Here is a 26494-nt window from a genome sequence, read left to right as displayed (position 1 = left end):
AAAGGAAGACTGGCCCCTTGTTCTAGAAAGACTCAGTGAAGCAGTATTTGGCAAAACTGAGGACGAGGAAGTAGGAAGGGGTGGGTGGGAGGACAGGGGGAGAGAAGGGGGATTACGGGACTGTCGGGGAGTGGGGGGCTAGAAAAGGGGAAATCATTTGAAACGTAAATAAAAAATATATCGAATAAAAAAAATAACCTAAAAAAAAAAAGGTGAATCATGGTATGCACTCACTAATAAGTGGATATTAACCTAGAAAACTGGAAGACCCAAAACATAATCCACACATCAAAGGAGGTACAAGAAGAAAGGAGGAGTGGTCCCTTGTTCTGGAAAGACTCAGTGAAGCAGTATTCGGCAAAACCAGAACTGGGAAGTGGGAAGGGATGGGTGGGAGGCAGGGGGAGAGAAGGGGGCTTACGGGACTTTCGGGGAGTGGGGAGCTAGAAAAGGGGAAATCATTTGAAATGTAAATAAAAAAAATATTGAATAAAAAAAAAGACATAGACTAACCTACTGGATATATAAACAGGATCCTACATTTTGCTGCATACAGGAAACACACCTCAGGGTCAAAGACAAACACTACCTTAGAGTAAAAGGCTGGAAGACAATTTTACAAGCAAATGGTCTCATGAAACAAGCTGGAATAGCCATTCTAATATCAGATAAAACTGACTTTCAACCCAAAGTCATCAAAAGAGACTCTGAGGGATACTTCTTGCTGGTCAAAAGAAAAATACAACAAGAAGAACTCTCAATCCTGAACATCTATGCTCCAAATGCAAGGGCACCCTCATTCATAAAAGAAACTTTATTAAAGCTCAAAGCACACATTGCACCTAACACAATAATTGTGGGTGACTTCAACACTGCACTTTCCTCAATGGACCGATCAGGAAAACAGAGAAACTCAACAGGGACACAATGAAACTAATTGAAGCTTTGGACCAATTAGATTTAACAGATATATATATAGAACATTCTATCCTAAAGCAAAAGAATATACCTTTTTCTCAGCACCTCATGGTACCTTCTCCAAAATTGACATATAATTGGTCACAAGACAGACCTCAACAAATATAAGAAGATCGAACTAATCCCATGCCTCCTATCAGATCACTATGGAGTAAAAGTGGTCTTCAATAGCAACAAAAACAACAGAAAACCCACATACATTTGGAAACTGAACAATATTCTACTCAATGATACCTTGGTCAAGGAAGAAATAAAGAAAGAAATTAAAGACTTTTTAGAACACAATAAAAATGAAGACACAACATACCCAAACCTATGGGACACAATGAAAGCAGTGCTAAGAGGAAAACTCATAGCCCTGAGTGCCTCCAAAAAGAAAATGGAGAGAGCATACATTACCAGCTTAATGACACCCCTGAAAGCCCTGGAACAAAAAGAAGGTATTTCACCCAGGAGGAGTAGAAGGCAGGACATCATCAAACTCATGGCTGAAATCAATCAAGTAGAAACAAAGAGAACCATACAAAGAATCAACAAAACCAGGAGCTGGTTCTTTGAGAAAAATTAACAAGATAGATAAACCCTTAGCCAGACTGACCAAAGGGCACAGAGAAAGTATCCAGATTAACAAACTTAGAAATGAAAAGGGAGATATAACAACAGAAACTGAGGAAATTCAAAAAATCATTAGATCCTACTACAAAAGCCTATACTCAACACAACTGGAGAATCTGGAGGAAATGGACAGTTTCCTAGACAGATATCCGACACCAAAACTAAATCAGGATCAAATAGATCAACTAAACAGTCCCATAACACCTGAAGAAATAAAAAAGGTCATAGAAAGTCTCCCAACCAAAAAAAGCACAGGACCAGATGGCTTCAGTGCAGAGTTCTATCAGACCTTCATAGAAGACCTAACACCAATACTCTTCAAACTATTCCACAAAATAGAAACAGAAGGAACTCTACCCAACTCGTTCTAGGAAGCCACAATTACACTGATACCAAAACCACACAAAGATCCAAAAAAGAAAGAGAACTTCAGGCCAATTTCTCTTATGAATATTGATGCAAAAATACTTAATAAAATTCTTGCCAACCGAATCCAAGAACACATCAAAATGATCATCCATCATGATCAAGTAGGCTTCATCCCAGGGATGCAGGGATGGTTCAATATAAGGAAATCCATCAATGCTATCCACTGCATAAACAAACTCAAAGAAAAAAAACCATATGATAATCTCATTAGATGCAGAAAAAGCATTTGACAAAATCCAGCATCCTTTCATGCTAAAAGTATTGGAAAGAACAGGAATTGAAGGCCCATACCTAAACATCGTTAAAGCAATATACAGCAAACCGGTAGCCAACATCAAACTAAATGGAGAGAAACTTGAAGCAATCTCACTAAAATCAGGGACTAGACAATGCTGTCCTCTCTCTCCATATCTTTTCAATACAGTACTTGAAGTTCTAGCTAGAGCAATTAGACAACATAAGGAGGTCAAGGGGATACAAATTGGAAAGGAAGAAGTCAAATTATCACTATTTGCAGATGACATGATAGTCTAATTAAGTGAACCGAAAACCTCCACCAGAGAACTCCTACAGCTGATAAACAACTTCAGCAAAGTGGCTGGTTATAAAATCAACTCAAGCAAATCAGTTGCCTTCCTATACTCAAAGGATAAGCAGGCTGAGAAAGAAGTTAGGGAAATGACACCCTTCAAAATAGCCACAAACAATTTAAAGTATCTTGGTATGACTCTAACCAAACAAATGAAAGATCTATATGACAAGAAATTCAGGTCTCTGAAGAAGGAAATCGAAGAAGACCTCAGAAAATGGAAAAATCTGCCATGCTCATGGATCAGCAGGATTAATATAGTTAAAATGGCCATCTTGCCAAAAGCTATCTACATATTCAATGCAATCCCCATCAAAATCCCAACTCAGTTCTTCACAGAGTTAGAAAAAGCAATTCTCAAATTCATCTGGAATAACAAAAAACCTAGGATATCTAAAACTATTCTCAACAACAAAAGAAATTCTGGGGGATCAGTATCCCTGACTTCAAGCAATACTACAGAGCAATAGTGTTAAAAACTTCATGCTGTTGGCACAGTGACAGACAAGTGGACCAATGGAATAGAATTGAAGATCCAGAAATGAACCCACACACCTATGGTCACTTGATATTCAACAAAGGAGCCAAAAACATTCCAGTGGAAAAAAGATAGCCTTTTCAACAAATGGTTCTGGATCAATTGGAGTTCAGCATGCAGAAGAATTCGAATTGATCCATTCTTATCTCCATGTACTAAACTTCACACCAAGTGGATCAAGGACCTCCATGTAAAACCAGACACACTGAAACTAATAGAAAAGAAACTGGGGAAGACCCTTGAGGACATGGGCACTGGGGAAAAGTTTCTGAACAGATCACTAATAGCTTATGCTCTAAGATCAAGAATTGACAAATGGGACCTCATAAAATTACAAAGTTTCTGTAAGGCAAAGGACACTGTTAAAAGGACAAAATGGCAACCATCAAATTGGGAAAGGATATTCTCCAACCCTACATCTGATAGAGGGCTAATATCCAATATATACAAAGAACTCAAGAAGTTAGACCTCAGGGAACCAAATAACCCTATTAAAAATGGGGTACAGATCTAAACAAAGAATTTTCACCTGAAGTAATTCGGATGGCCGAGAAGCACCTTAAGAAGTGCTCAACATCATTAGTCATTAGGGAAATGCAGACCAAAACAACTCTGAGATTTCACCTTACACCAGTCAGAATGGCTAAGGTCAAAAACTCAGGAGACAGCAGGTGTTGGCGAGGATGTGGAGAAATAGGAACACTCCTCCACTGCTGGTGGGGCTGTAAGATGGTACAACCATTCTGGAAATCAGTCTGGTGGTTCCTCAGAAAACTGGACATGACACTTCCGCAGGACCCTGCCATACCTCTCCTGGGCATATACCCAAAGGATTCCCGGGCATGCAATAAAGACACCTGCTCCATTATGTTCATAGCAGCCTTATTTATAATAGCCAGAAGCTGGAAAGAACCCAGATGCCTCTCAAAGGAGGAATGGATACAGAAAATGTGGTATATTTACACAATGGAATACTACTCAGCAATTAGAAACAATGAATTCACAAAATTTTTAGGCAAATGGTTTGATCTGGAAAATATCATCCTAAGTGCGGTAGCCCAATCACAAAAGAATACACATGGAATGCAATCTCTGATAAGTGGATATTAATTAGTCCAGATGCCCTGAATACCCAAGGCACAAATCGCAAAACAAATGACTCCCATGAAGAAGTATGGAGAGGGTCCTGATCCTGGAAAGGATTGCTCTAACGTTGGAGGGGAATATAAGGACAGAGAAAAGGGAGCGAGGTGATTGGAGAAGGGATGGAGAGAAGAAGATTTATGGGACATATGGGGAGGGGGGATCCGGGAAAGGGGAATCATTTGAAATATAAATAAAGAATATAGAAAATAAAAATATTAAAAAAAAAGAAAATATAACTTCAATTCTGCATCAAAATACAAAGATGTCTATCAATATAAGATTATGGGAAAAAAGAAAAAAAGAAAAAAGATTATGGGTATAAAATGCTTTATCTATATATAAATATAGGTATTTTTTTTTTTTTTGAGACAAGGTTTCTCTGTGTAGCCCTGGCTGTCCTGGAACTCAATCTGTAGACCAGGCTGGCCTCGAACTCAGAAATCTGCCTGCCTCTGCCTCCCAGGTGTTGGGATTAAAGGTGTGTGCCACCACTGCCTGGCTGTATTTTCAATGTTTAAATTCCATTTCCACTTCTGGGAAGGGTTAGTGGATATGACAATTGATATTTTCTAGGTAATTGATAAACTAATTACTTTTATAGCAAATACTTGGCAAAATATAATAAAATTTAAAAAAAACATAGATCCAATATTACACATCCAAATCCTAAATCGCTCCCAACTACTTTGTGGTCACTTACTGACATTTCTTTAAAGAGTGTTGATTTATATAGAAGAACTTCATTTTTATCTGCCCATTTTCTCTCTTTTTTCAACTTTATTGTTTCTGCTTGTTTTAGATTATCTTTCTCATCTTTAATAGTTTATTAAAATTAACACTTTATATATATGAGATCTTCTTTTTGATGTACAAATACACTCTGTAAACAGTATTTTTAATTTGGTACTAGTTACTTTTAAGAGTTTTTCCCCAAAGACTTTCATTTATGAATGTGTTCCTTGAGTTCTAAGCATTTGGACATTTTTCTGTTGTTTTTTTGTTATTGTTTTCCAGTTTGAGTTCATATTGTCTTAGAACATACTGTGTGTGCTCTCAGCTATTTCCTATTTACTAATGATGACTTCACAAACACGGATATGGACTTTATTTGAGAGCAAGCAATAAATGCTTGTAGTTAATGCATGGCTTCCTGTTTCAAGAGAGACTATTTTTTTTAAAATGTCTTAACTTGTTTTTAGTCACAATGTACTGTCAGGTATATGTCTGTTCCAACCTCAAACTATTGCTAGAAGAGGATATTCTTATACCAAGAGGTAGTCTTCATAATTATGTTGCAGAGAGAACCCATTAATGTGCAGACATGGTATGATACCAGCCTTACTATCCAGCTGGAACTAAGAAACAATGGGTAATATTTTCTTTAATCATTGCTTTGACCAGGAAGAAAGCAATGCATATCCAACATGCCTAAGATAAAACTGAGCTGCAGAGAATATCTGAATTAAATCGAAAGTCTACAAAGCCTGTTCCTGTTGATGTCTAAGTGTTTTCACAGTTCCTTGGTAGAGTCTGAGATTAGAGTCCTCTTCCTTGAAGTTCATTGTGCATACATAATATAGGCTGAATCTTTGAATAGATTTTCCCATTTTTCATTTTCTCAAGACGATAGTTAAACTCTTTAGCGATTTTTATTTATATCCCCAAGGCACATTCTAGAATCCAGAGTGTGCCTGAGAATAACCGAAAACATTCAGCAACAGTCATTATAGATTAGTAATAAAGTTGGATTGTTTTAAGGAGGGGAAGAAGGTTTTGAAGATTTATCTCTACATTGTTTTTTTTTTTTTTTTCTTAGCCACCATTAAACTAGCTGCATAGGCACAAAAATATTTAAATTGGTCAGTCAATCCGGTATTCCTGGACCGCCTGTGAGCCACTTCTGCCACTGGGTGGAGCTGGAGTCCCAGCTGGTGATGTTAACCTGGGGTTGAAAAAGGACTTGGAGGTACAAAGATTTAGTGGTCTAGGGTTCAGCAACATCATTTAAACTCTGCATTCTGCTTACATTTACATCAAAATTCCCACAGGGGACTCCTGAATCACAAGGGCCAAATTTGCATTCTTTCTTTGCGTTGGATTTCTGTCATTTGTAAAACAAGAGCACTAACTAACCATAAGGAGCTGTAGGGAAAAGAACAAGAAACGACAACACAACACAACACACATGATCAAAGTACTCTGTTAAAGAGCTGAGAGGTCTGCTTGCTGTTCTGAGGTACCCACCACCATAGTAAAGTGCTCCGAATCCTGTGATGTAGACAGTTGAATTTGGTGGGAACGATGCAGAGGGTTCTGGCAAACAAATCCGTCGCACTTCATCTGAAAAAGTGACTCTGGGAGAAAACTGCACAAGAGCAATGTCGTGGTCTCTTGCTGGGGGGTGGTACCTTTCATGCATAATAATTCTTCTGACGTCTCTTTTCATTAAGGGAGGATTTATTGTTGTTCCAAAACTAAGAGTCCATTGGCGAGGGTTTGCATTGCTAGAAAAGATTAGCAGCAAACATGAGATGCACAGTAGTCGTTAACCACAGCATTTAGATGAATTAACAACTTTTATTTAAATTAATACAATAGAACATACCACCCTGACAATAGTTGGTTGCAATTATAGTCTCATTGGCTATTTAAATATGCCTGTTACTCATGACTTACATATAAGAACATATACCAATAGTTCATTGCTGGTAAATTTAATATTTAATTATGGAGTTTTAGAACTGTAAAGTGCACATAATATTATTTGCTTGTTCCCTCAGCATATACTTTCTAATCATGCAGGTGAAGGAAGTGAACAAAACATGAATTTTCAGTTCAATGTGAATTTTGGAAGAAAAGAAAAAAAATTATTAAAATACTTTAAAATGTTGACAAATAATATGAGTTCTGAAGACTATTAATAAAATAAGACAGGGCAATGTGTAATGTACTAGTATGATGATATGGAAGGCATTGTTTTTCGCTTTTGTTTTTGTTTTGTTAAGTTTTTTTTTTTTTTTTTAAGAACAGTAGATTTAGGGTAAGTCATGGCTGATGGGGAGTCATCAGTTAATAGAGAGATGATTAGGGAGACAAGTTTCCAGATGGGACTTGGGCCAGGTGGGTCTCAGTTTACAGCACCGATGGAATAACAGTGGGAGATGACTCTGGAAAGGAAGAAAGACCAGAATATCTTACAGGGAGTGGGAAAATGCTTGCGCCCTATTTAAGGGAGAGTGGAATTCTTTGATGTTTCAAAAGAGGGAGTTACATAGTCTCACTTATGTATGCATATCTTGTGGTACTAGAATATCCCTTTGAGATATCAATCTTTCATGTAATGAATTCTCATGTTTACTCAATGTTAGATTGAAACAATATGGTAGTGTTCACTCTTAATGATACGTTGTTAAACAATGAACAATAAAGCGGTATTTTCTGTTGTTTGTTTTATAAGTCTGTACTTTTGAGTACCTCTAGATTCACATCTCAGTGAAAGAGCTTGCCCATCAGGCCTTGCCTGGAGGGCAGGTTCTAAGAATTATATAGAGTAATTTTGAAGTGTCTAATCAAGTGCCTGTAGCAGTGTGGAGCTTAACAATTGTGCGGCTTGCTGCTATAAAGCCACTGTCAGCTCTCCAGTGCCTCTGCTCGATCCCTCTGCAGATGGAGGCTTGCTCCTCTTAGGAATCCTTTTGTGTACCTTGGCATCCCTTTCATCTTTGAGCCGCTCTGCCTGCTGGCAAGTTCTTTCTTGACTCTCTAAGTCTCTTCCAGAAACACGACAGGACTTCAGATCAGTTAATACAAATCTATTATCCGTATTAGAGATTTCTCAGATTGCATCACGTGGGACAATGTTAATGGGCACACAGATGTTTTGGGGTTTTTATTAAAATGCAGCTCCTGAGTCTGTAGTTCTAGGATAAGGTTTAACCATTTTCATATCTCACCCATTCCTTAGTGATGTGGGTGCTGCTGCTCGGTAAACTGCTCTGTGAGTGGCAAGGCAGATGGCGTACTGCCTGTTGCTTACAATGCATCTGAGACTTTGTAACAACAGTATTTCATCTTGTCAAACTCTCTGTAAGTATTCCACCCAGTTCAGAATTAACTCTCCTAGGTAAGATATGGCCACCTTAGGTCTCACAAGTCATATATCCTGGCTTTGATTTTTTAAAGATGTAATGCAAACCATAATCAAACTTTGGCGAACAATGTCAGTGCTTTAAATTTGACTTGAGCAGTTCTGCGATGGTCACCCACTCCTTGCACTCCTTGATGATGTCATCATTAGTTTATTACTTAGCACCCTCATGATACTGACCAAGCAGTTAGTGAAGCAGGCACTAATGTTAAGTGGAGAGTATTAATTAATAAAGGGCTGGATTTATCAGTAAATTGTTGTGTTAGAATAACTTTTGCTATTGTTGCAATTTCTTTAGTTAAACTCTGAAGGCTAAATAAATTAATAGATTCTGGGGTGATGTTCATTACTCCTTTATTCCCACCAAACTTTCTAAATAAGTTTGCAAGTACATCATTTTAGAAAAGATCAGGAAGATTTTCTTATTTACTTGATTGGTACTAGAATATGGGAATACTCACAGTTTTAAACAAAACTGGGGAATGACTTCAGTTCAATAACTTACGTTCTAAAACAGTGTGCTGCAGTGACGACCCACATGTTACCAATCAACGTGCCCCCACACTGATGCATGTTGCTGCGCTGAAGGGAAACTTGCCAAGGCCAGGCACCCTTGACTGCAGGGTTTCCAGACACTATTCTGTTGGCAATTAATGGGATAACTCGCTTGCCACAATCTGAAAGAGATGAAACCACTTATAAGAAACGTCTGTCTAGCTTTTGAATGCAGAGGATCCCACAGACTGCTACAATGTAGACCTCACACCTGTTACTTTTTAGGCATGACTGCTTTTCATTCTTTGTGCTTCCTTATGCATTGATACATTGTTCCCCCCCCCCATCTTTGTATATGTGAATATCTGTTGTTAATGAAGCTTTACTAAACTATAACATACTGACAGTATCAGCCCCATGGATTCACAATTGGTAGTTATACAGTTACTCTAGTTGCTCCCACCAAGATTATTGTTTTGCAGTCTAGGTTATCCAATAGTGTTGGGCTCTTACCATGGAGTCCTCATCATAAGGACAACTCCTTCTAGACAGCTAAGCTGTGGCCTGTTTGGTGGAAACCCCTTTGATGTCTACTTTTCTAGAGTGACTACAGTCTAAGGTGTCCAAGGATTAATGCATCATGACTAGTCATTCATTCATTAGGATGCAGGTTTCCATGTTTCCACATAAACATGACATCCACCACCAACAAGAACAAACATGCACTCCATCAGATGCTGCTTTTGTAAAACTCAGGACTGCTGTGAAGACAAAAAGTTTATTAAGTTCATAGTGTCTAGAAAACGAAAGAAAGAAAGACAGAAAGACAGAAAGAAAGAAAGAAAGAAAGAAAGAAAGAAAGAAAGAAAGAAAGAAAATTTAGTAGGTTGACTCCAGTCTCAACAAATAAATGAGAAAAAATAATTTTATGTGTGTTGATTGTATTTCCAACATGGCCATCTTGGAAATCTCCATCATGTTACCATGACTCTCCTGTGGACAACCATTTTTCTCATCTGAAAGAACAGAAGAGTTCCCCCATCATTTCCTCATTTCAGTCCTGTCCTTCTACATTCTATTGGCTGCACTGGACATTGAATGGCCTTTCTGAAATATGGGAAAGTTTTGTTGCCCTCCAAATAAAGTAAAACTCTTTCCAGGGGATTCTAGTAATATATGACTATTAGTCACATTGCTTTCCCACACACCCATGTCCCAAGTCTTTGTTACAGTCAAGCAGACATTTTTACTTTGTAGGAAATGATGATGACTTCAGTTGCCTGGTCTCCTTGTCCTGTATACCTAGTACCAGTCACTTGATTCATGGACTCTCTTCTTACCATTTCAAGAATTATTTTATATCACAACAAGACCAGCTTAGCTAACTCTGATAGACCCTTAAAGAACTGTATATTTTCTTAAATCATTTACTATACTATATTAGCATTTCTTCTGATTTATTCCTGATTTATTCTTCTGATTTATTATTCCTTTATTTTGGAACAGTGGTTTAAATAAGATCATGTCTTAGTCACAGTGGTATGTGACTGCTCCTGAAATGCTTTTGACGCTGTATTAGCAGATGTTAAAAAGTATTAGAGAAATGAGAAAAAAGTAGTAAGGGTGTTTGCAAGACACAGAAGCAAAAGAATGACTCACTGTTCAAGTTCTTTACCATATATGGTGGTTTGAATATACGTGGCCCAAGGAGTGACACTGTTACAGGTATGGCCTTGTTGAAAGAAGTGTGACACTGTGCTGGTGGGCTTAGAGACCCTTTTCCTAGCTGTCTAGAAGATAGTATTCTCCTGTCTGCCTTTGGAATGACTGTATAGCACTCTCAGCTCCTTTAGTCCCACAGCTGCCTGGACACTGCCATGCCCCAACCTTGATGATGGACTGAACCTCTGAACCTGTAAGCTAGCCCCAATTAAATGTTGTCCTTTATAAGAGTTGTCTTGGTCATGGTGTCTGTTCACGGCAGAAAAACCCTAACTAAGACACCATGTTTGTAAAACCTTTCAAAGTTCAAGCCACAGTGAGTTTTAATGAATTGATAAAGTCACTTCTGGGCATGAAGCTAAAACTAATATATTTCCATAGTCACTCTCAGATAATAGGTTTGTTTCTTCCCCTTGTATCTCCTTCTATCATCTTAATTTCAGCAGAAAGCAGGTCTCATAGCCTTTTTTAAAACTTAGCCCACTCAAAACCAGAAAACATAATTTTGTTTTAACTTTCTTAGTGAATTAGAAAAACATGCATCCTATTGTCTATTATTCTGTGAGATGAATAGGTGAATGTGGATGAGAAATTGTGATCTGATATTTGAAGATACCATTGCTGATGTAGAAACTGAACTTGTTTGTATAAGCTAACTAGACTTGCATGATTGCACGGTTAGTTTCCCTGCTGACAAGCATACTGCTCAAACCCAAAATATAGTAAGAGCTGACTTCATGGTCTCTGGGTTCATCATAACAACCAGGAATTTCCAGAGGCTACTAACCATGGATTCTAGATAGGTCAGCAAACAGACAAGTTAGGACACTGGGTTTTTAACATATATGGTATATAAGAGGCAACGTCTAATTATCTCGGTAATGTCTTACTCATTGTGTTAGACAAAAATAGTCGGTGAATAAAACCTGTAAATAGTTTCTGTTAATGCAGAACTGTGGTTTTCCAAGAGTGTAGGGTAAATCCTCTTGGATTCCATTGTAGGATGAGAAGAGAGAATAATTACACGGGCCCCTAGGACTCACAATTTATTTCAACCAAAACATGCCTGCTTTTGTCTCTTTTGTTTACTTAAGATTACATATAAGCTTGTTTTTCTCAAGGAGTTTAGGATGAAAAGACTTTAAGAAGCTCTAACATGGGACTGGAGAGATGGCTCAGCGGTTAAGAGCAGTGACTGCTCTTGCAGAGGTCCTGAGTTCAAATCCCAGAAACCACATGGTGGCTCACAACTATCTGTAATGAGATCTGATGCCCTCTTCTGGTGTGTCTGACATACAGTGTACCCACATACATAAAATAATCAAATCTTCAAGAAAAAAACAAAAACAAAATACCCAGATTTTTTTAAAAAATTAAAAAAAAGAAGCTCCAACATAAATTGTGTTTAAAGTACTTCTCAGATATGCTCCTAACTAATTAGATGCTGCATATTAAGAAAATATCTTAGGTAGGCATAGCGGTACATGCCTGTGTCTCAGGAAAAAAATCACAAGATAGACCATTTTTCAAAAGATAAGCAAAAATGAAAATGAAAACTATTATGTATCATTATATTATATGAGCTGAATATAGTGAGAGATGGTCTTTAAGGTCAAATTCTGCTCATTTCTAACAAAGGAAATGAACTTTAGGTATATATGAAATAACATGTTGGAAATAATAAATATTTATAATTTGTACTTATAAATAACACTTGGGAAATGTGATGGTAGAAAGTTGCATAAAACTGGTGATATTTTAGTTAAAGGGACTCAGAATAAGATAGTGATAAACTACAGGGCCCTGTTTCTCAGAAATAGTCTTTGCCACCTATTTCTCTTTGAGGAAAGCAATAATTTGTCATTCTGCTAACTCTTTATAAGTCCTATATGAGTTATAGGAGTTGTTTTGACAATGGACTTTATGAAGTAGGAACTTATGGAAATAAAGCATATCATCCTTGAAGGCATCCTCCAGTCACATTAAAGATGCAATCGTTCAAGTGCTCAATGCTTAGCCTATGGGAGAAACTCAATTTTTTATCTAAAGTAGTTTGGTAGTTTGTAAGTTTCTTGAACAATACACACACACACACACACACACACACACACACACGTCACTGAAAGACTGGTATCCACTGACTGTTTCCTCCCTTGTCTTCTAGAAGAAAGTTGCTAGTCTTTATGTCCCTTAGGTTTCTGAGGGAAGGCGACCATTTGCTATCTACCCCTTTTATTCTGAGAAAAGATGCTCTTTTGGTTTTGATAATAATGACAGAATTAATGATTCATTGGAAAGGGTACAAAGAAAATGTTAATTACAATTCTTATCAGCGACTTTTCTTTACATTTACAGAATCCAGACCATGCAGCAATGCAGTATATCAGTAGTCTGTTCAACAGTATATCCTGAATTTGTGACTCTCCTGGTGCCCACCTATCTGATATGCTTCTGTACAACTCCCTAGATAAGTTGGGTTCTTGCTCCCAACAAAAGGATGATATTTATTGGAAAGAGCCTGTGGTGGTTTGAGTGAGTATGGCACCCTGTAGTCTTGTGTATTTAAATAACTAGTTTCCATTAGTGGGACTGTTTGGGAAGGATTAAGAGGTGTAGCCTTGGCAGAAATGATATCCCTGGGGGCAGAGTTTGTGGGTTCAAAACATGAATCATTTCCAATTAGTTCTCTCTCTCTCTCTCTCTCTCTCTCTCTCTCTCTCTCTCTCTCTCTCTCTCTCTCTCTCCCCCTCTCTCTCTCTGACTGATGGCTGCCATTTTGGGATGTGAGCTGTCAGCCATTGCTTTAGTACCATGTCTGCCTGCCTGCTGCCATGCTCCCCACCATGAAGGCTATGGACTCACCTTCTGAAACTGTAAGCTCTGATCAACTCTTTCTTCTCAGTGTTGCCATGGCCACAATGCTTTGTCATGGCAATAGACAAATAACTAAGACAGAGGCTCTGGTGTCTTTGCTTCGGTTAAATTTCTGAACACATCTTTTTTTCCCTTAATCTAACAACTTATCATTAAATCATTGGTGCTTTTGAGTAGCAAGTAAGATACAAGACCCATGGTCACACATTAGAATTTTTTTTGATGAGATCTTCATTGATTTAGTATCAGGGAAATACAAATTGCCCATTTTCAGGAATGACTCAGGGGCAGGCACTACAGTAGCATCATTGGAAATAGTATTTCTGCTTCTTCTGTTTTTATTTTTGACAGAATCTTGCTCCATTGCTCTGGCTGACTTGAAACTCACTATTTATACTGGCTTGGCTTTGATGTTAGGGAAATTCTCCTACTTATGCCTCTTGAGTGTTGGAATTAAAGGCATCTACCTCCATACTTGGCTTTGTAATTGGATTGCTAAGAACAAATTTGTTAGGGAAAATGTTGTATTAAAATGTTATCTGTCAGTTCCTAGATGATTAATTCCAATTTTTATAAAATACTTTATTCTTTCTAAGAATAGGCATGAAAGATATTTTACTTAAAGTGACCATCTCTGACACTTTTTGGAGGCAAGAAAATCCACAGCATTAGTGGTTTTGCAGACTACAGCCCTTGTGATAGGAAATAGGGCACGTTTTCTCTCCCTCCCTCCCTCCCTCCCTCTCTCTCTCTCTCTCTCTCTCTCTCTCTCTCTCTCTCTCTCACACACACACACACACACACACACACACACACAGTCAGCTGTTTTGTAACTATAGTGACCCTAGAGATACAAAGAAGTTGATTGTACCTTTGTTGTCCCAACATTTTATGTAGTGACAGATCCACACTACACACTTAGTTAATCAAATGAAATAGATTCTTGTTAAAGTATGGAAGAATTTTGAGCTGAAAAGTTATGTGTAGATTTAACTTAAGTTCTGTCATTTTTTAATTTTTTGAATGGGTCTCAAATAAAGTGTTTTCTGAGAAAATAGTTTTATTTGTTGTTTGAGAATTTTGTACCATGTGTTTTGATCATATTTACCTTTCCTCCACCTCCTTCCCTGATTCACACCTCCTCCTTACCCACCAAACCTTCCATCTTTTTTATTTCTTCCCTTCACCTTCACATTCATCCATTTTTGTTGCCCATCTATTCTTGGATGTTTGGCCTTATACAGGAATGTGGCCAACTCACCAGGAACAACCCTCTGAAAGAAACGTGACTTTCTTTCCTAGCAGCTTCCAGTTTGCTTGTACCTGTGAAAACTGCCTTAGTAGGGAATGGGAGAGGGCTCAGTCAGAAATTTTCTTAGCATTCACATAAGAAAACCCTAGTTTGGAGCTCTAATAATTATGTAAAAATCTCGATATGGCAACCTTAGCACTGGGGATGTGGAAAGAGTAGGATCCGTTTAATTTACGACCAAGACAGTTTACTCGAAACCACTGTACTCCAAATTTAGCAGGAGACTCTGTCTCAAACAAAACAAAAAACAAGGTGGAAAGAGATAGAAAGACCTCTCACCTAAATACACACACACACACACACACACACACACACACACACACACACACTCACACACACATACACTCCTGCCCCATAAAGACTGGGCATATGAGCTCTATAGGCTATGGTTCTTTTCTAGCTGCTAATAAACACTGTGCATTTGGAAATTCTGAAGCCTTTATAGTTCTTGCTCTTTCTCCTACTAGTCAATCAATTTCCAAAGGGCGTACTATTTACCATAGCCTGAAGCAATAGTTTTCTGGTGTTCTATTGTGTTTTCTAATTTCCTATTTATTTTCCTCATACTTCTGTGTTGTCAAGAAGAACAAACATCACCATTGCACTTTGTAGGTTTTTTTAAAAAAGATGCACACACACAGGTGGGCAATTCCTCAGACACTGAGGTAATGAAGAGACTTCAGAACTAGGTAACTCAAATCAGGTTCTCTGTAGGAACTTCTTCTTCTTAATACAGTACAATCATTAAAGTACATGAAACTTACAAGCTGAGTCCATACAGAACATGAAGGCCTGGTAGCCAAGGACCATGTCCAGATTCACCTCTGGATACTGCAGGTTTTAGAGTTCCTGAACATTTAACTCATTATTGGAAGTTACAGACAGCCTGTCATGTAGCTCATCAGAATGGACATCATTTCACAACGGCCAACATTTAAAATGGATCATAATGTTGGCATGTTCCTTCCTTCCTTCCTGTTGGGAGGGGCCCGTAGATGTATGCTCTTAGTAACTGATTTCATGTCATATGAGCAAGCACCTGTTCATCCATTACCTTGGTTGCTCATTTCCTAATGAGGTTTCCTCTTCAAAAGTCAGCTTGACCCTTACAAGGGCAGGGCACCCTGTTTTATTTCTAATACAAACCACTTGTTCTTACTGTCATAAATCTGGTGTCCAGTGGAGTTTATGAGATAATCTGTACCTGTTTGCTGGAAGTACGTGTTATGATTGCACAGTCTGCAGGGCAAGTAGGTTTCTGGTTATGTGGGCTCCCCAGAGTCTCAACTATGCTGATACAAGGATGAGTTTCCAGGAGACAAAGATCGTAGGGTTCCAACATTTGTTTAAGCTCAAAGTTCCCTTTTCTTTATGCCCATCAATAAATTAGATGTCTAGATTTGAAACTTGGCTCCTTTTAATTATTCTTTTCCTTAAAAAATTAAGAGCAATGTAATAGAATTTCCATAGTTCATTAAGATACATAAATTAAATTAATTACTGTATGTGAAGTGTACAGATGGACCTTGATAGAGATGGGCTTTTTTTTTTTACAATTAGAGAGGTAATATTAGTATAATGAGTGAAGATAAACAGAGAAGAAACAAGTGGAGTAATATGCAAACATATAAGTTACAGTGACTTATTTTTCCCACTGAGTTGCAAGGCGTTATTTATCAGATGACTCCAGGAGCTCTAACCACAGGTAACCTCTTTTCCAAATACTATAGGAAGAAGAATAAAAACTTCCTAACACAATCAAATACAGAAACTACCTATGTTTTTAAAGGCTACAGATAAGTTTGTGTCTTTAGAAGGTCCCACCCAGTAATCAATTATTGCTTAAGGTTTTCACTTGCTTAATCATTGAGGCAGTGGCTGGGTTGGATTAACCTTGCTTGTGGTAAAGATGCTTTTATTGAGATGAGCACCAATCAGTTACTTCCAGGAAAACCACTTGATGACTAATGTCAAACATGCTTTCATCAGAGAATAATCAAAACTTAAAATGCCTCATCTTTAGGTTGAATTTTTTCATATGATTTCTTATTACTTGGAATGGGAATGACAAGTGAGTTTATGAGCGCAGGAAGAATTTGTATCCCGTGGGAATCGGCCTACTTACCGTTGACTTGAACCAGCGAGACATCAGCGGGCAGAGCTCTTGCGTTCCTTGTCTTCTGATTTAAGATGCTGTGGGTCATCTGCTTTCTTATGGTCCTTTGCCCTGTAGAGCGAGGCTGGAACACCATAACGATGTCTGCTTTTGTGTCATCCTCTTCTGGTCTGGGAAACACGAGAGCAGGGTTCACATTCGAAGGGTGCATGGGCATTGTTTCACGGTCTTCCCTGTGACTTCCCGATCTCTGCCTCAGGTGTCGAGCATGCCAAGCGCCAGGCAATCTGCTCACACCCTTGCTGCTCCGTATACTACTCTCTGATTAAATGCATTTCCCTTGTTTCTGCCTCTAGCTTTTTTTTTTTTTAAATATTTTGACTGCACCCCCTAACTTGAAGACATGTGTTTTTATTTCGTAAAAAGGTTTGGTTGTCTCGGGCCTTTGCCATCTGTGTAGGTCTTGTTTCTCAGTTGTTCCGAATGCAGAGAGTAAGTAGCCAGCTGCAGGTGCCGGTTCTAAAATGGGAAACAAGCCTTATATCCAAATCTCTGGGAATATCATGGAAGGGGGTATGGAAGATTATAAGGGCCAGAGAATCAGGAAGTCAGCTGCAAAACAGTCATCTGGTCATGACAGATGTTATATTCAAGAACTCTCATCAGCTATGGCTGACTGCCTAAGTTCTGTACAAGACCATACGGTCAACAGTACTGGTGGGAAAGGGGTCCTTAAGACCTGCATTGCAATTACAGAGCTACAGGCAGCCAACAGCCGCTGAGGAGGAAGAGTCAGTTTTCCTCAGGGATGAGTTTCTTTAGAGGCTGCCCATATGCCAGAGGTCAGCCCTATACCTATGTGAATGTATGGGTAATGCTATGTATATGGGTAATGCTAACTGAATGTGTGTGTGTGTGTTTTGTATCCATATTTGTCTTAGTCAGGGTTTCTATTCCTGCACAAACATCATGACCAAGAAGCAAGTTGGGGAGGAAAGGGTTTATTGAGCTCACACTTCCACGTTGCAGTTCATCACTAAAGGAAGTCAGGACTGGAACTCAAGCAGGTTAGGAAGCAGGAGCTGATGCAGAGGCCATGGAGGGATGTTTCTTACTGGCTTGCTTCCCCTGGCTTGCTCAGCCTGCTCTCTTATAAAAGCCAAGAGCACCAGCCCAAAGGTGGAACCACCCACAAGGGGCCCTCACCACTTAATCACTAATTGAGAAAATGCCCCACAGCTGGATCTCATGGAGGCACTTCCCCAACTGAAGCTCCTTTCTCTGTGATAACTCCAGCTGTGTCAAGTTGACACACAAAACTAGCCAGTACACATATATACACATGTAATAATAGAAAAAGAGAGCACAAATGTGTAAGAGAAATGTTGTGGGCACACCGGAGGAATTGTAGGATGTGATAAAACGCACTGTTCTTGCAACAGCTTCTTAAACCCTATAAACCTATATCCGAGGGCTGAAAGAAGCCTCCTGTTCTCATGGGGAATGAATCAGGTATCTCACATCCTCGCTGCTGCTCCTCCACAGCATCAGTGAGAAGTGCTTCCCCGACCGCAGCACAGTCATTAAGGTGTGGTCATTTTGCTTGGCTAAAGCAACTGTTCCTTCTTCGGCTCTATTTTAAAAGTTGTTTATGGAGAACTTCAACTGCCCACCCTTTAATTTTCCATGCCAGAAAGCTTAGAGCAGCCAGTTTCAATGCATTTTTTAAGCATCAGTTCCTTCTTCCACATAAGATATTTGAAGGCAGCGGTGCGTGGTCTCTGGCCCTCAGGATGATGATGCCTGCTTCCTTAAATGTCTTTAAGGCCAATCACCTGTGCAAGTGAACCCTCCCAGGGACTCACAGCAGGGAGGGATAGGAAGGAACTGAGGGGGAAGGGAGTAAGAACTGAGGTTTTGTTTGGGACCCTCAGCATGTGTATCTTTATGTGCAACTAACCTGACTTAGATGTTCACACACAAAAATACTAGACATTTTCTTTTGAGTACTGCCTTGTCTTTCTATTTATATGCAGCGAAATATTCCTATGTGGTTCATTCAAGGTGCTTTTAAAGTTGAAAATGATACCTAAATGATCTTTCATTCCTCCTATTTTTATGCCATGAAACGACAGTTCTAAAAAAAAAAATCCTAAGTCTAATCTATTTGAATCTTTTGGTTAAAAATTAAGGAAGTGATATCAATTCTGAGACATTGCATTTTGGCTCTAGAATAGGGTAGTATAATGAACTAAAACTTAATGTTAAATTGGCAAATGGGGACCCGAATATTTTTCCATCGTAAATAAGAGGAGTTAAGACAGTTTACTGAGTTTAATGTCTACAGCAATAACATACTCAAAACTGGCTACAAATTAGGAGTTTCTCAGTCTATGGCATCACTAAAACGCTACAAAAAATTAGAATTCAAAGGCAGAGGGTATAAAATGTAGAAAGTTCCAGCATTTGCATTCTTTTTACGTCCTATATTGTTCAACCATACTATAACAACTTCATGCAGGGGCTGGAGAGATGGGTCAGTTGTTTAGAGCGCTCGCTGCTCTTGCAGAAGACCAGAGTTCGGTTTCCTGCGCACTCATGTGGGCTCACAGCCATTCCTTGCTCTGATCGGGTCTCCAAGGGCACGGGGCAGGAGTGATGAACATGGACTTCCGGACAAAATACTAATTAGAGTAAATAAAAATAAATTTTTAAAAATTCCTCCTGGGAGTCATGTACAAAACTCTAGTGAGTCTTCAACAGTGCACCAGTCTATTGCTAGTAAAAATGGTGGCCACCCTTCCCTTGCAATAAATTCAGCCAACTGTTCTAGTTGTTCTCACCAAGTTTTTTTAGTATGTGTTTGTTGTACAAAGTCGTGGGTTTCATAAATTACATCTTTGTTTGAGTATCTTTTTTCTCTTTGAAATGATTCATACAAACTCTTGGGTTTGTGCCTGTCTGTCCTGTGTGATTTTTTTTTTAATAACAAAGTTGAAACCTCTGAGTAATTTCAGCAACTGATACGAGTCGTGCCTCCCCACCCAGGCAAAAGGGAGCATCTATTACAACACCATTGTCTTTTGTTTTAGGCATGTTGCCTGCCACTGGGGCTTGCTTACGGGTAAAACTTATGATCCCATTTTCTAGTAAACTTCACCTTCTTGGTGTTTTTGAAACGCCATATCTGTCAGAAGTATAAGACTTGGTGCATGCAGAGACATGGTCTGGATTTACCCAAGGCTGCGGATTAAGGCAGATTCTGGGTGGTGCAGCCAGTGGGTAGGGCTTGAGTGCTCTATCAGTTGTAACCGTTTTTTGGGGTAACATCGGCATATCGCTACTCTTTTCCCACATCTTAGCTTCTGAATTTTCAGGATGGGTTCAGTCCTATATCTTGAGGCTATTATAGAGACAATATTTCTGAAGATTCCCCATAAAAAGTCTAGAGACACAAACTATGTGAGGGCCCCATGTCCTTTCCCTTTGTCCCTGGAGGCTCACAACAACACCCTTGCCCAAATATACATACGTTAGTCTGACTTCGTGGTTTTTGACGTAGCGCTTATTCGAGGCTGAATCTATAAATATTTCATCTACCTGCCATTATTGAAAAAAAAGAAAAACAATGTGTTAGTAGGATATTTTGTAATAAAACTATTAAAGGTAAACAAATTGAATTTTCGCAGTAACGATATGATTAAAGTTAGTGATTTGTTTTGCAATAATTCAATTATTTACTCCTCTAAAAAAAAGACTAACAAAGAATATAGCTCTTACCCACAAGGTATATGTGATGGCACTTAAAATGCGTGCTTTTTATTGAGTCTTTTAGTGTACTTTACCAGGGCTGTATTTTATTTTTAAATGAACATCAGATAATTTTGTATTATTTTCCAACTGTTTGCTATATAGAGAAAAATCTCATTGCAAAATATCTGAAGGAAAGGGGAGGAAAATGAATTTGGAACTTCCCATGAGTGTATAGCTTTTACATTTAAAAAAAAGGTTCTGAAATATTCATGCAAACATTCTGGATAACCCCACCCTGATTCCACCCTCTTTCTCATTTTGATCTACGAAAAGAGTTTCTCTTTCTTCTGAATTTCCAAATTTAAAAACAAGATAACTTTTCAGTTTTTAGTAACTTACGGTTGTACATTTCAGATTAATTCTGAAAAAAAACACATAAGCAAAATAATTCATGTTTAAGGGAAATGTTATACAGACTTTTTCACACAGAAGTACATAATAAAAAATGTAAAACCACATTGCCATTCATGTATAGTATCTTTAACACATAATCATTTGCTCTGTAGATCTTTATTTATGACATATACAGAGAATTGGGTATTAGGGAAAAACAGATTTTTAAATTCACTGTAGACTCTAAGACTAACAAGAAATGGGTAAGATAATGTTGAAATGTCAAGTAAAAGTTATGGAGCTAGCTTTATACCACAAAGAAAGAAGGTAAGTATGCAGTTTCAAGCTTGCTACATCAAGATGCTGTAGTCTGTCACAAGTGTGTTTGATTTCAGTACCCTCTAATGACCATTTGGTGGCCATAGTGTCATCTGAATGTAGGTACCCTCGCTCTTGCTGAACAGAAACCAGATGAACTAAATGTGGAAGGGAAAAAGAGAAAGAAGGAGAGGGGAGAGAGGGAGGGAAGGAGGGACAAAGGGAGGGAGGAAGAGGAATGAATGGAGGAAGAAGAGGAGGAAGAAGGGGAAGAGGTGAAAGGAGGAGAAGGAAAAGGAGGAAGTGGAGGAGGTGGAAGAGGAGGAGGAGGAGGAGGAGGAGGAGGAGGAGGAGGAGGAGGAGGAGAGAAAACCAAAGTCCTAAATCCTAAAGGCAAGGTCAGGAAATGAAACTTTTAATTTTAAAAGAGCAAGACATACAAATGGAGGAAAGATGTTTTAGGAATAGTGGATCAAGTTATGACTTCTTTACCACTTTTAAAATTGTATAGATGCTTCATTAGGAGCCAGGACTTTCATTACTTTATCCCTTTCAGTTCCTCCATAAAATAGGAGTCATTTGATTCATCCTACATACTCTATCAGTACTATGAAATCCCGGGTTCTAGGACACGTTCTTTTTGTTCCAGCGAAGATATGAATGAGTTTGCTAAAAATTCATTGTCATTAACACAATCTAGTAGAACCAATGACTTAAAACTCCTACCTGTCGCTTCAGGGCATTTGTAGCTTTGCAATTAGGAGCCGAGTGTCCTGATATTGAACAAAAGACCCCTTTAGGGTAGTACTTAGTTTCTGCTTAGTGACTTTGGAATGCGGCAAATTGCACCGAGATTAAGTACTAAGAGGGCAACTGGAGGTTAGTTGGGTGTTTAATGAAAAAGGTAGGGAGAGGTTGACAACTCAAACAGATACACCCAGCCATTGAGCTCGTTCCCAGTCACTCCTGAAGTCGCTGTTTGCACTTGTCAAGGGCCCTTTCTGTTAGATCCTTCCTAATTGGCCTCTTCTTTGACAGTAATCTGTGTTTTCACAGGAGGATATTCCTAGGTCGAGATTGCAAAACTCAGATAGCTCTTCTACTGAGGATTTCATACAGGCTCCTATTTCCAAAACAACGTTAGTTGACCTCCTGAGAACTAAAGGAACTAAAATTGTGCCATTAAAAAAAATAGACTCTGTTGTTTTATCCTAAGTGTAAGAATGGCACCACAGAAAGTATGGTGGGATATACAGTCGTAAAACTAATCACTCATTTTAATTGCAGAAGGATGCCCATGTGCTGGCGCACCCATATGTGCACCACATGTGTGGAGTACCAGGGCACCAAATATTCTAGAGATAGAATCTAAAGCAGTTGGGAGCCATCAGATGTGTGTGCTGGGAACTGAACCCACACCCTCTGGAAGAGAGGTTAAATGCTCCTCCTAACCTCTTAGACAATTCTCCAGTTGACAATCATTTTTTAAAATACCTTTAGGTTTAGTAAAGCTTATTTAAGTTACCATTGCTGCAGGGATGGAGTCAGTAAACCGGGGAATTGGATGCCATTACATTTAAGCTTTGTCAACATTAGCAGACATCCATTGGCTTCCCAGTCTCCTGCCAGTCTGTCGGTTCAGCCTGCTTTATGCCGGTACCAGTCCTGGCCTCCATTATCCTGCATACTTGGCCTTTGAACTATGGAGTCCTTCTACTTTCTGGTAGTCTCGCCTCTCTGAATCCCTATTATCCTTACGGATCTCTCTCAGGAAATCCTCTGGGGTTTAGTTGAGTCTCCCTCCTCACTTGAATCTCACTTTCTACTGTCTTGATTTTTCTTAGCCAATTTACATATCCATATATTTATTAAAATAAGCATATCGTTCCTTTTACTGAACTGTAAAGAATTATGTGCAAACATGGTGATTTTGTTTTCCTAGTCTGTAATATTTGTGATGGTAGCTATAGTGCCTGTTGCTGTAGAATGAATAAATAAAAGAGAGAAATTTTATATCAGAAAGCCTCATGTTTTATATCAGAGAGCCTCATGTTTGATGATAGGTTTCAATGCATCCTTCACATAGGCTGAGGTCAAAGCTTCTATACAAAAAAAGAACAATTGCATGTGGACGTGTTGAAGGAGTTTTTTCCTTCTCCTCATGGTGTTGCCCCAGGAGTTTGTCTCCTTGTGGCAAGTCGCTCTATCCTGAGTCCCCATGTGGTAAGTGTAGGACTTGGTTTTGCTAGTTGAGCTCTGAGTTCAAACTCTTTTGCATGTGAGTGCATTTGCTTATCTCATCAACAATCAGAGGTGAATACTATTACCATCTGTATCATTTGGATGAGGAAGTGACTTGCCCTCCTGGCACAGCATTGAGCCACAGCATCAGGGGTACGCCTAAGCTGGCAAGCTTCTCAGCTTGATGATGTCGTCACAGTACCAACCGGACTAAGGCTGATCACTCAGAGCTCCTCATCACAATGGCCAGTGACCTATGCCTACCTGAGCCAGAAACTGCAAAGGTCTGCCAAAAATAAATAGCAGATCCTAGTACCTTGTACTGTGATACAGTTATAATGTTATCTCATTGATTGGAAATTCTAGAGAGTGTGTGTAATATGCATCTGGAGGCCAGACGTCAATGTTAGGCGTGTTCCTCCCTCATCCTTCACCTTTTTTTGGTGGAGAGAGGGGCGTGGTTCCTCACTGAGCCTGGAGCTCACTGATTGGCTAGATTACCTGGGCAGTGAGATCCAGGGAATCTCCTGCATCTGTCACTCTTGTGCTTCAGGGATAAAAGCTTTTGTGCTTGGCTTTTTAAGTGGGTGGTAGGGATCTGGACACAGATCCTCATGTTTACACAGCAAGCACTTTAGTGACTGAGCCATGTCCCCCAAATGTGGGGGAGTGGGGATTGAAAATGTGAGCTCTAAATCTTTCCTTCAGGGTTGGGTGGAGCATGGCCAGCCTGAGCACCGGGCAGTGTTTATAGAATTTCCTGGATGGATGAACTGAGGTAAGTTCTACCTCTCCTGACTTTGAACACAGAGCTACGTCTACTGGAGAAGGGAGTTGGATCCAGGGTCATCTGAGGTCTGGATCTGTGGATGGAGTGACATGGAAGCGTGGCTTTCTCATTACCTTAAACCAAAAGGGATGAGATCACTGAACAGGGTGTGATATTTCATAATATTGTCAGTTTCTTGCACTATTCTTTTTCATTGTCTCTTTGTAGAGTGCCTAAAGGAGATGCACATCCATGACTAATCACACACTGCTGGATTTGCTGTGCTAGGCAACCGTATCCCAACTCGATTAATATTCCTGAGATGGGAGAGGCAAAGTACATATGTCTACATTCAAAGGTTACAATAAAGTAGTATAAGAGATCAAGTGCTAATTTTCAGTGTGCCTCAACAATCAGGATCTACAAATTATCTTTGTAAAGACATATAGATAGGCATCTATTTAAAATACTGCTAAAGATATTTAAAAACAGGAATTCCAAAGCAAGAGAGAGAATGTCACCATGTAGAAAGCGCATGTCCTCTCTAGGCTTATCCCTTAAAAAAATCTCTAATTTGGGGAGAGACAGACAGACAGGTTTTATTCAGTCTCTTTTTCATGTCTAATGTGTTTCTGTATTTTTAATAGTGAATTAATAATCTGCATATAGTATAGGTTATCCAGAGAAGTGAAGACTTTGCAACACACCTATATTTATCATGATCAGAGATGTCTTATATTGCTGCCCTTCTCAGAAATCTTTCCTCAAACAGCACACTCGTATACAGCTTTTGTGCAGCTATAAATCATTTATGCTAAACATGCTTATAAAGTTATGACCATCAGCGTTCTCTCTTCAGTATACTCGCTTCCATTACTGTTTTCCTCACCAAACACTGATGCCAGGAAAAGATGAGAACACCTTTATATAATAAGTGATTCCAGTGTATTGGTTAAGAAAATATATTTTATATGAAAAAACTAAATGAAAGAATTGTAGGTTTTAATCATTTCATCTTCAAGTTTAGCTGGGCCTCTCCATGCCAGGAGAACAATTTACTAGAAAAGGACTACATTTGGAGTTTCCTACATGCCTTCAGGTTTTTCCTCCATCAGTTAGGAGCTGCAGACTTTAAACTCAGAGGCTTAGGTCTCTCACTTGGGGAAGATAATGGCATTGCTATTATGTGGATAAATATTAGAGATGAAATATACAACTCTTATTCTTTGCCAGGATTCACATGAAACAGGTCTATAGTTATCTATGCCATTCCTCACCAGCGTTGCCTACCTCAGTTCCAGAAGGAATGAGAGTCTGAGTCCTCAGTGGGGCTCTCGCACTTTCCGTTCCCACGTTCTCAGCCTTCTGGTTTCTGCTAGTTTTAATTATCGTTATTGAGACAGGGCTCACTGTGTAGCTCAGGCTGGCCCCAGACTTGTGTTTACTGGGCTAGACCACCATGCCTGTCTTTGTTCTTTCCTTTCATTTAAAGTTTCTCCCAGCTTCTGCATTCAATGTCTTCTTTCAAGACCTACAGCCACAGCTCAAATCCAAACAATGAACACCTCTTGTGTCTCTCTCTTGGTGTGAGTTCAAACATCAGCTTTTCTTTAAGACTGTTGCTGGATTGAAGTTCATTACCATCTTGTCCCTACTTTTTCCTTAGTAGCACTTCTGCTCTAGTGTTCATCAAAGGCCAATACTTCACTCTGACTTCTAACTGAAGTTATTCCTAAAACGACTCTTCAAAATAAATTACTACCTGCAAACGTCATGATGTCTTTATTTTTACTAACTAAGTAGGATGAAGACAGGTGCAGAGACCCATAGCCAAACATCAAGCAGAGTTCGGGGGAGACTTGTGGAGGTGTTGGGGATAGAAATGAACAATCTGGAAAGATCAAGGACACCACAAGAAGACCTAGAATCAACAATCCTGAGACCCTGGAGGCTCACAGAGCCTGGGCCACCAACCAGGATCATGTTGGAGCTGGATCTAGACCTCCTACACATTTGTGGCAAATGTGCAACTTGGTCTTCATGTGGGTATCCTACCAAG

General features: G+C 39.1%; 1 protein-coding gene across 1 annotated transcript in view; it reads right to left on the bottom strand.

The window, feature by feature from the left end:
- The window catches only part of Tmprss11a (transmembrane serine protease 11A), a 56000-nt gene that overhangs the window by 10984 nt on the left and 18522 nt on the right, over positions 1–26494 (bottom strand). Inside the window, exons 4-8 of the mRNA XM_052199694.1 lie at positions 20494–20561; positions 16971–17131; positions 11326–11364; positions 8948–9119; positions 6540–6799 (exon numbers count right to left, since the gene is read on the bottom strand). Coding sequence (XP_052055654.1) covers positions 6540–6799; positions 8948–9119; positions 11326–11364; positions 16971–17131; positions 20494–20561 — 700 coding nt within the window. The remainder of the gene's footprint in view (positions 1–6539; positions 6800–8947; positions 9120–11325; positions 11365–16970; positions 17132–20493; positions 20562–26494) is intronic.

This window comes from Apodemus sylvaticus, chromosome 11 (assembly GCF_947179515.1).
Source record: "Apodemus sylvaticus chromosome 11, mApoSyl1.1, whole genome shotgun sequence".
In the NCBI taxonomy this organism is placed as follows: Eukaryota; Metazoa; Chordata; class Mammalia; order Rodentia; family Muridae; genus Apodemus; species Apodemus sylvaticus.
The sequence above is the reverse complement of the archived record's forward strand: the minus strand, read 5'-3'. Positions and strand labels throughout refer to the sequence as shown.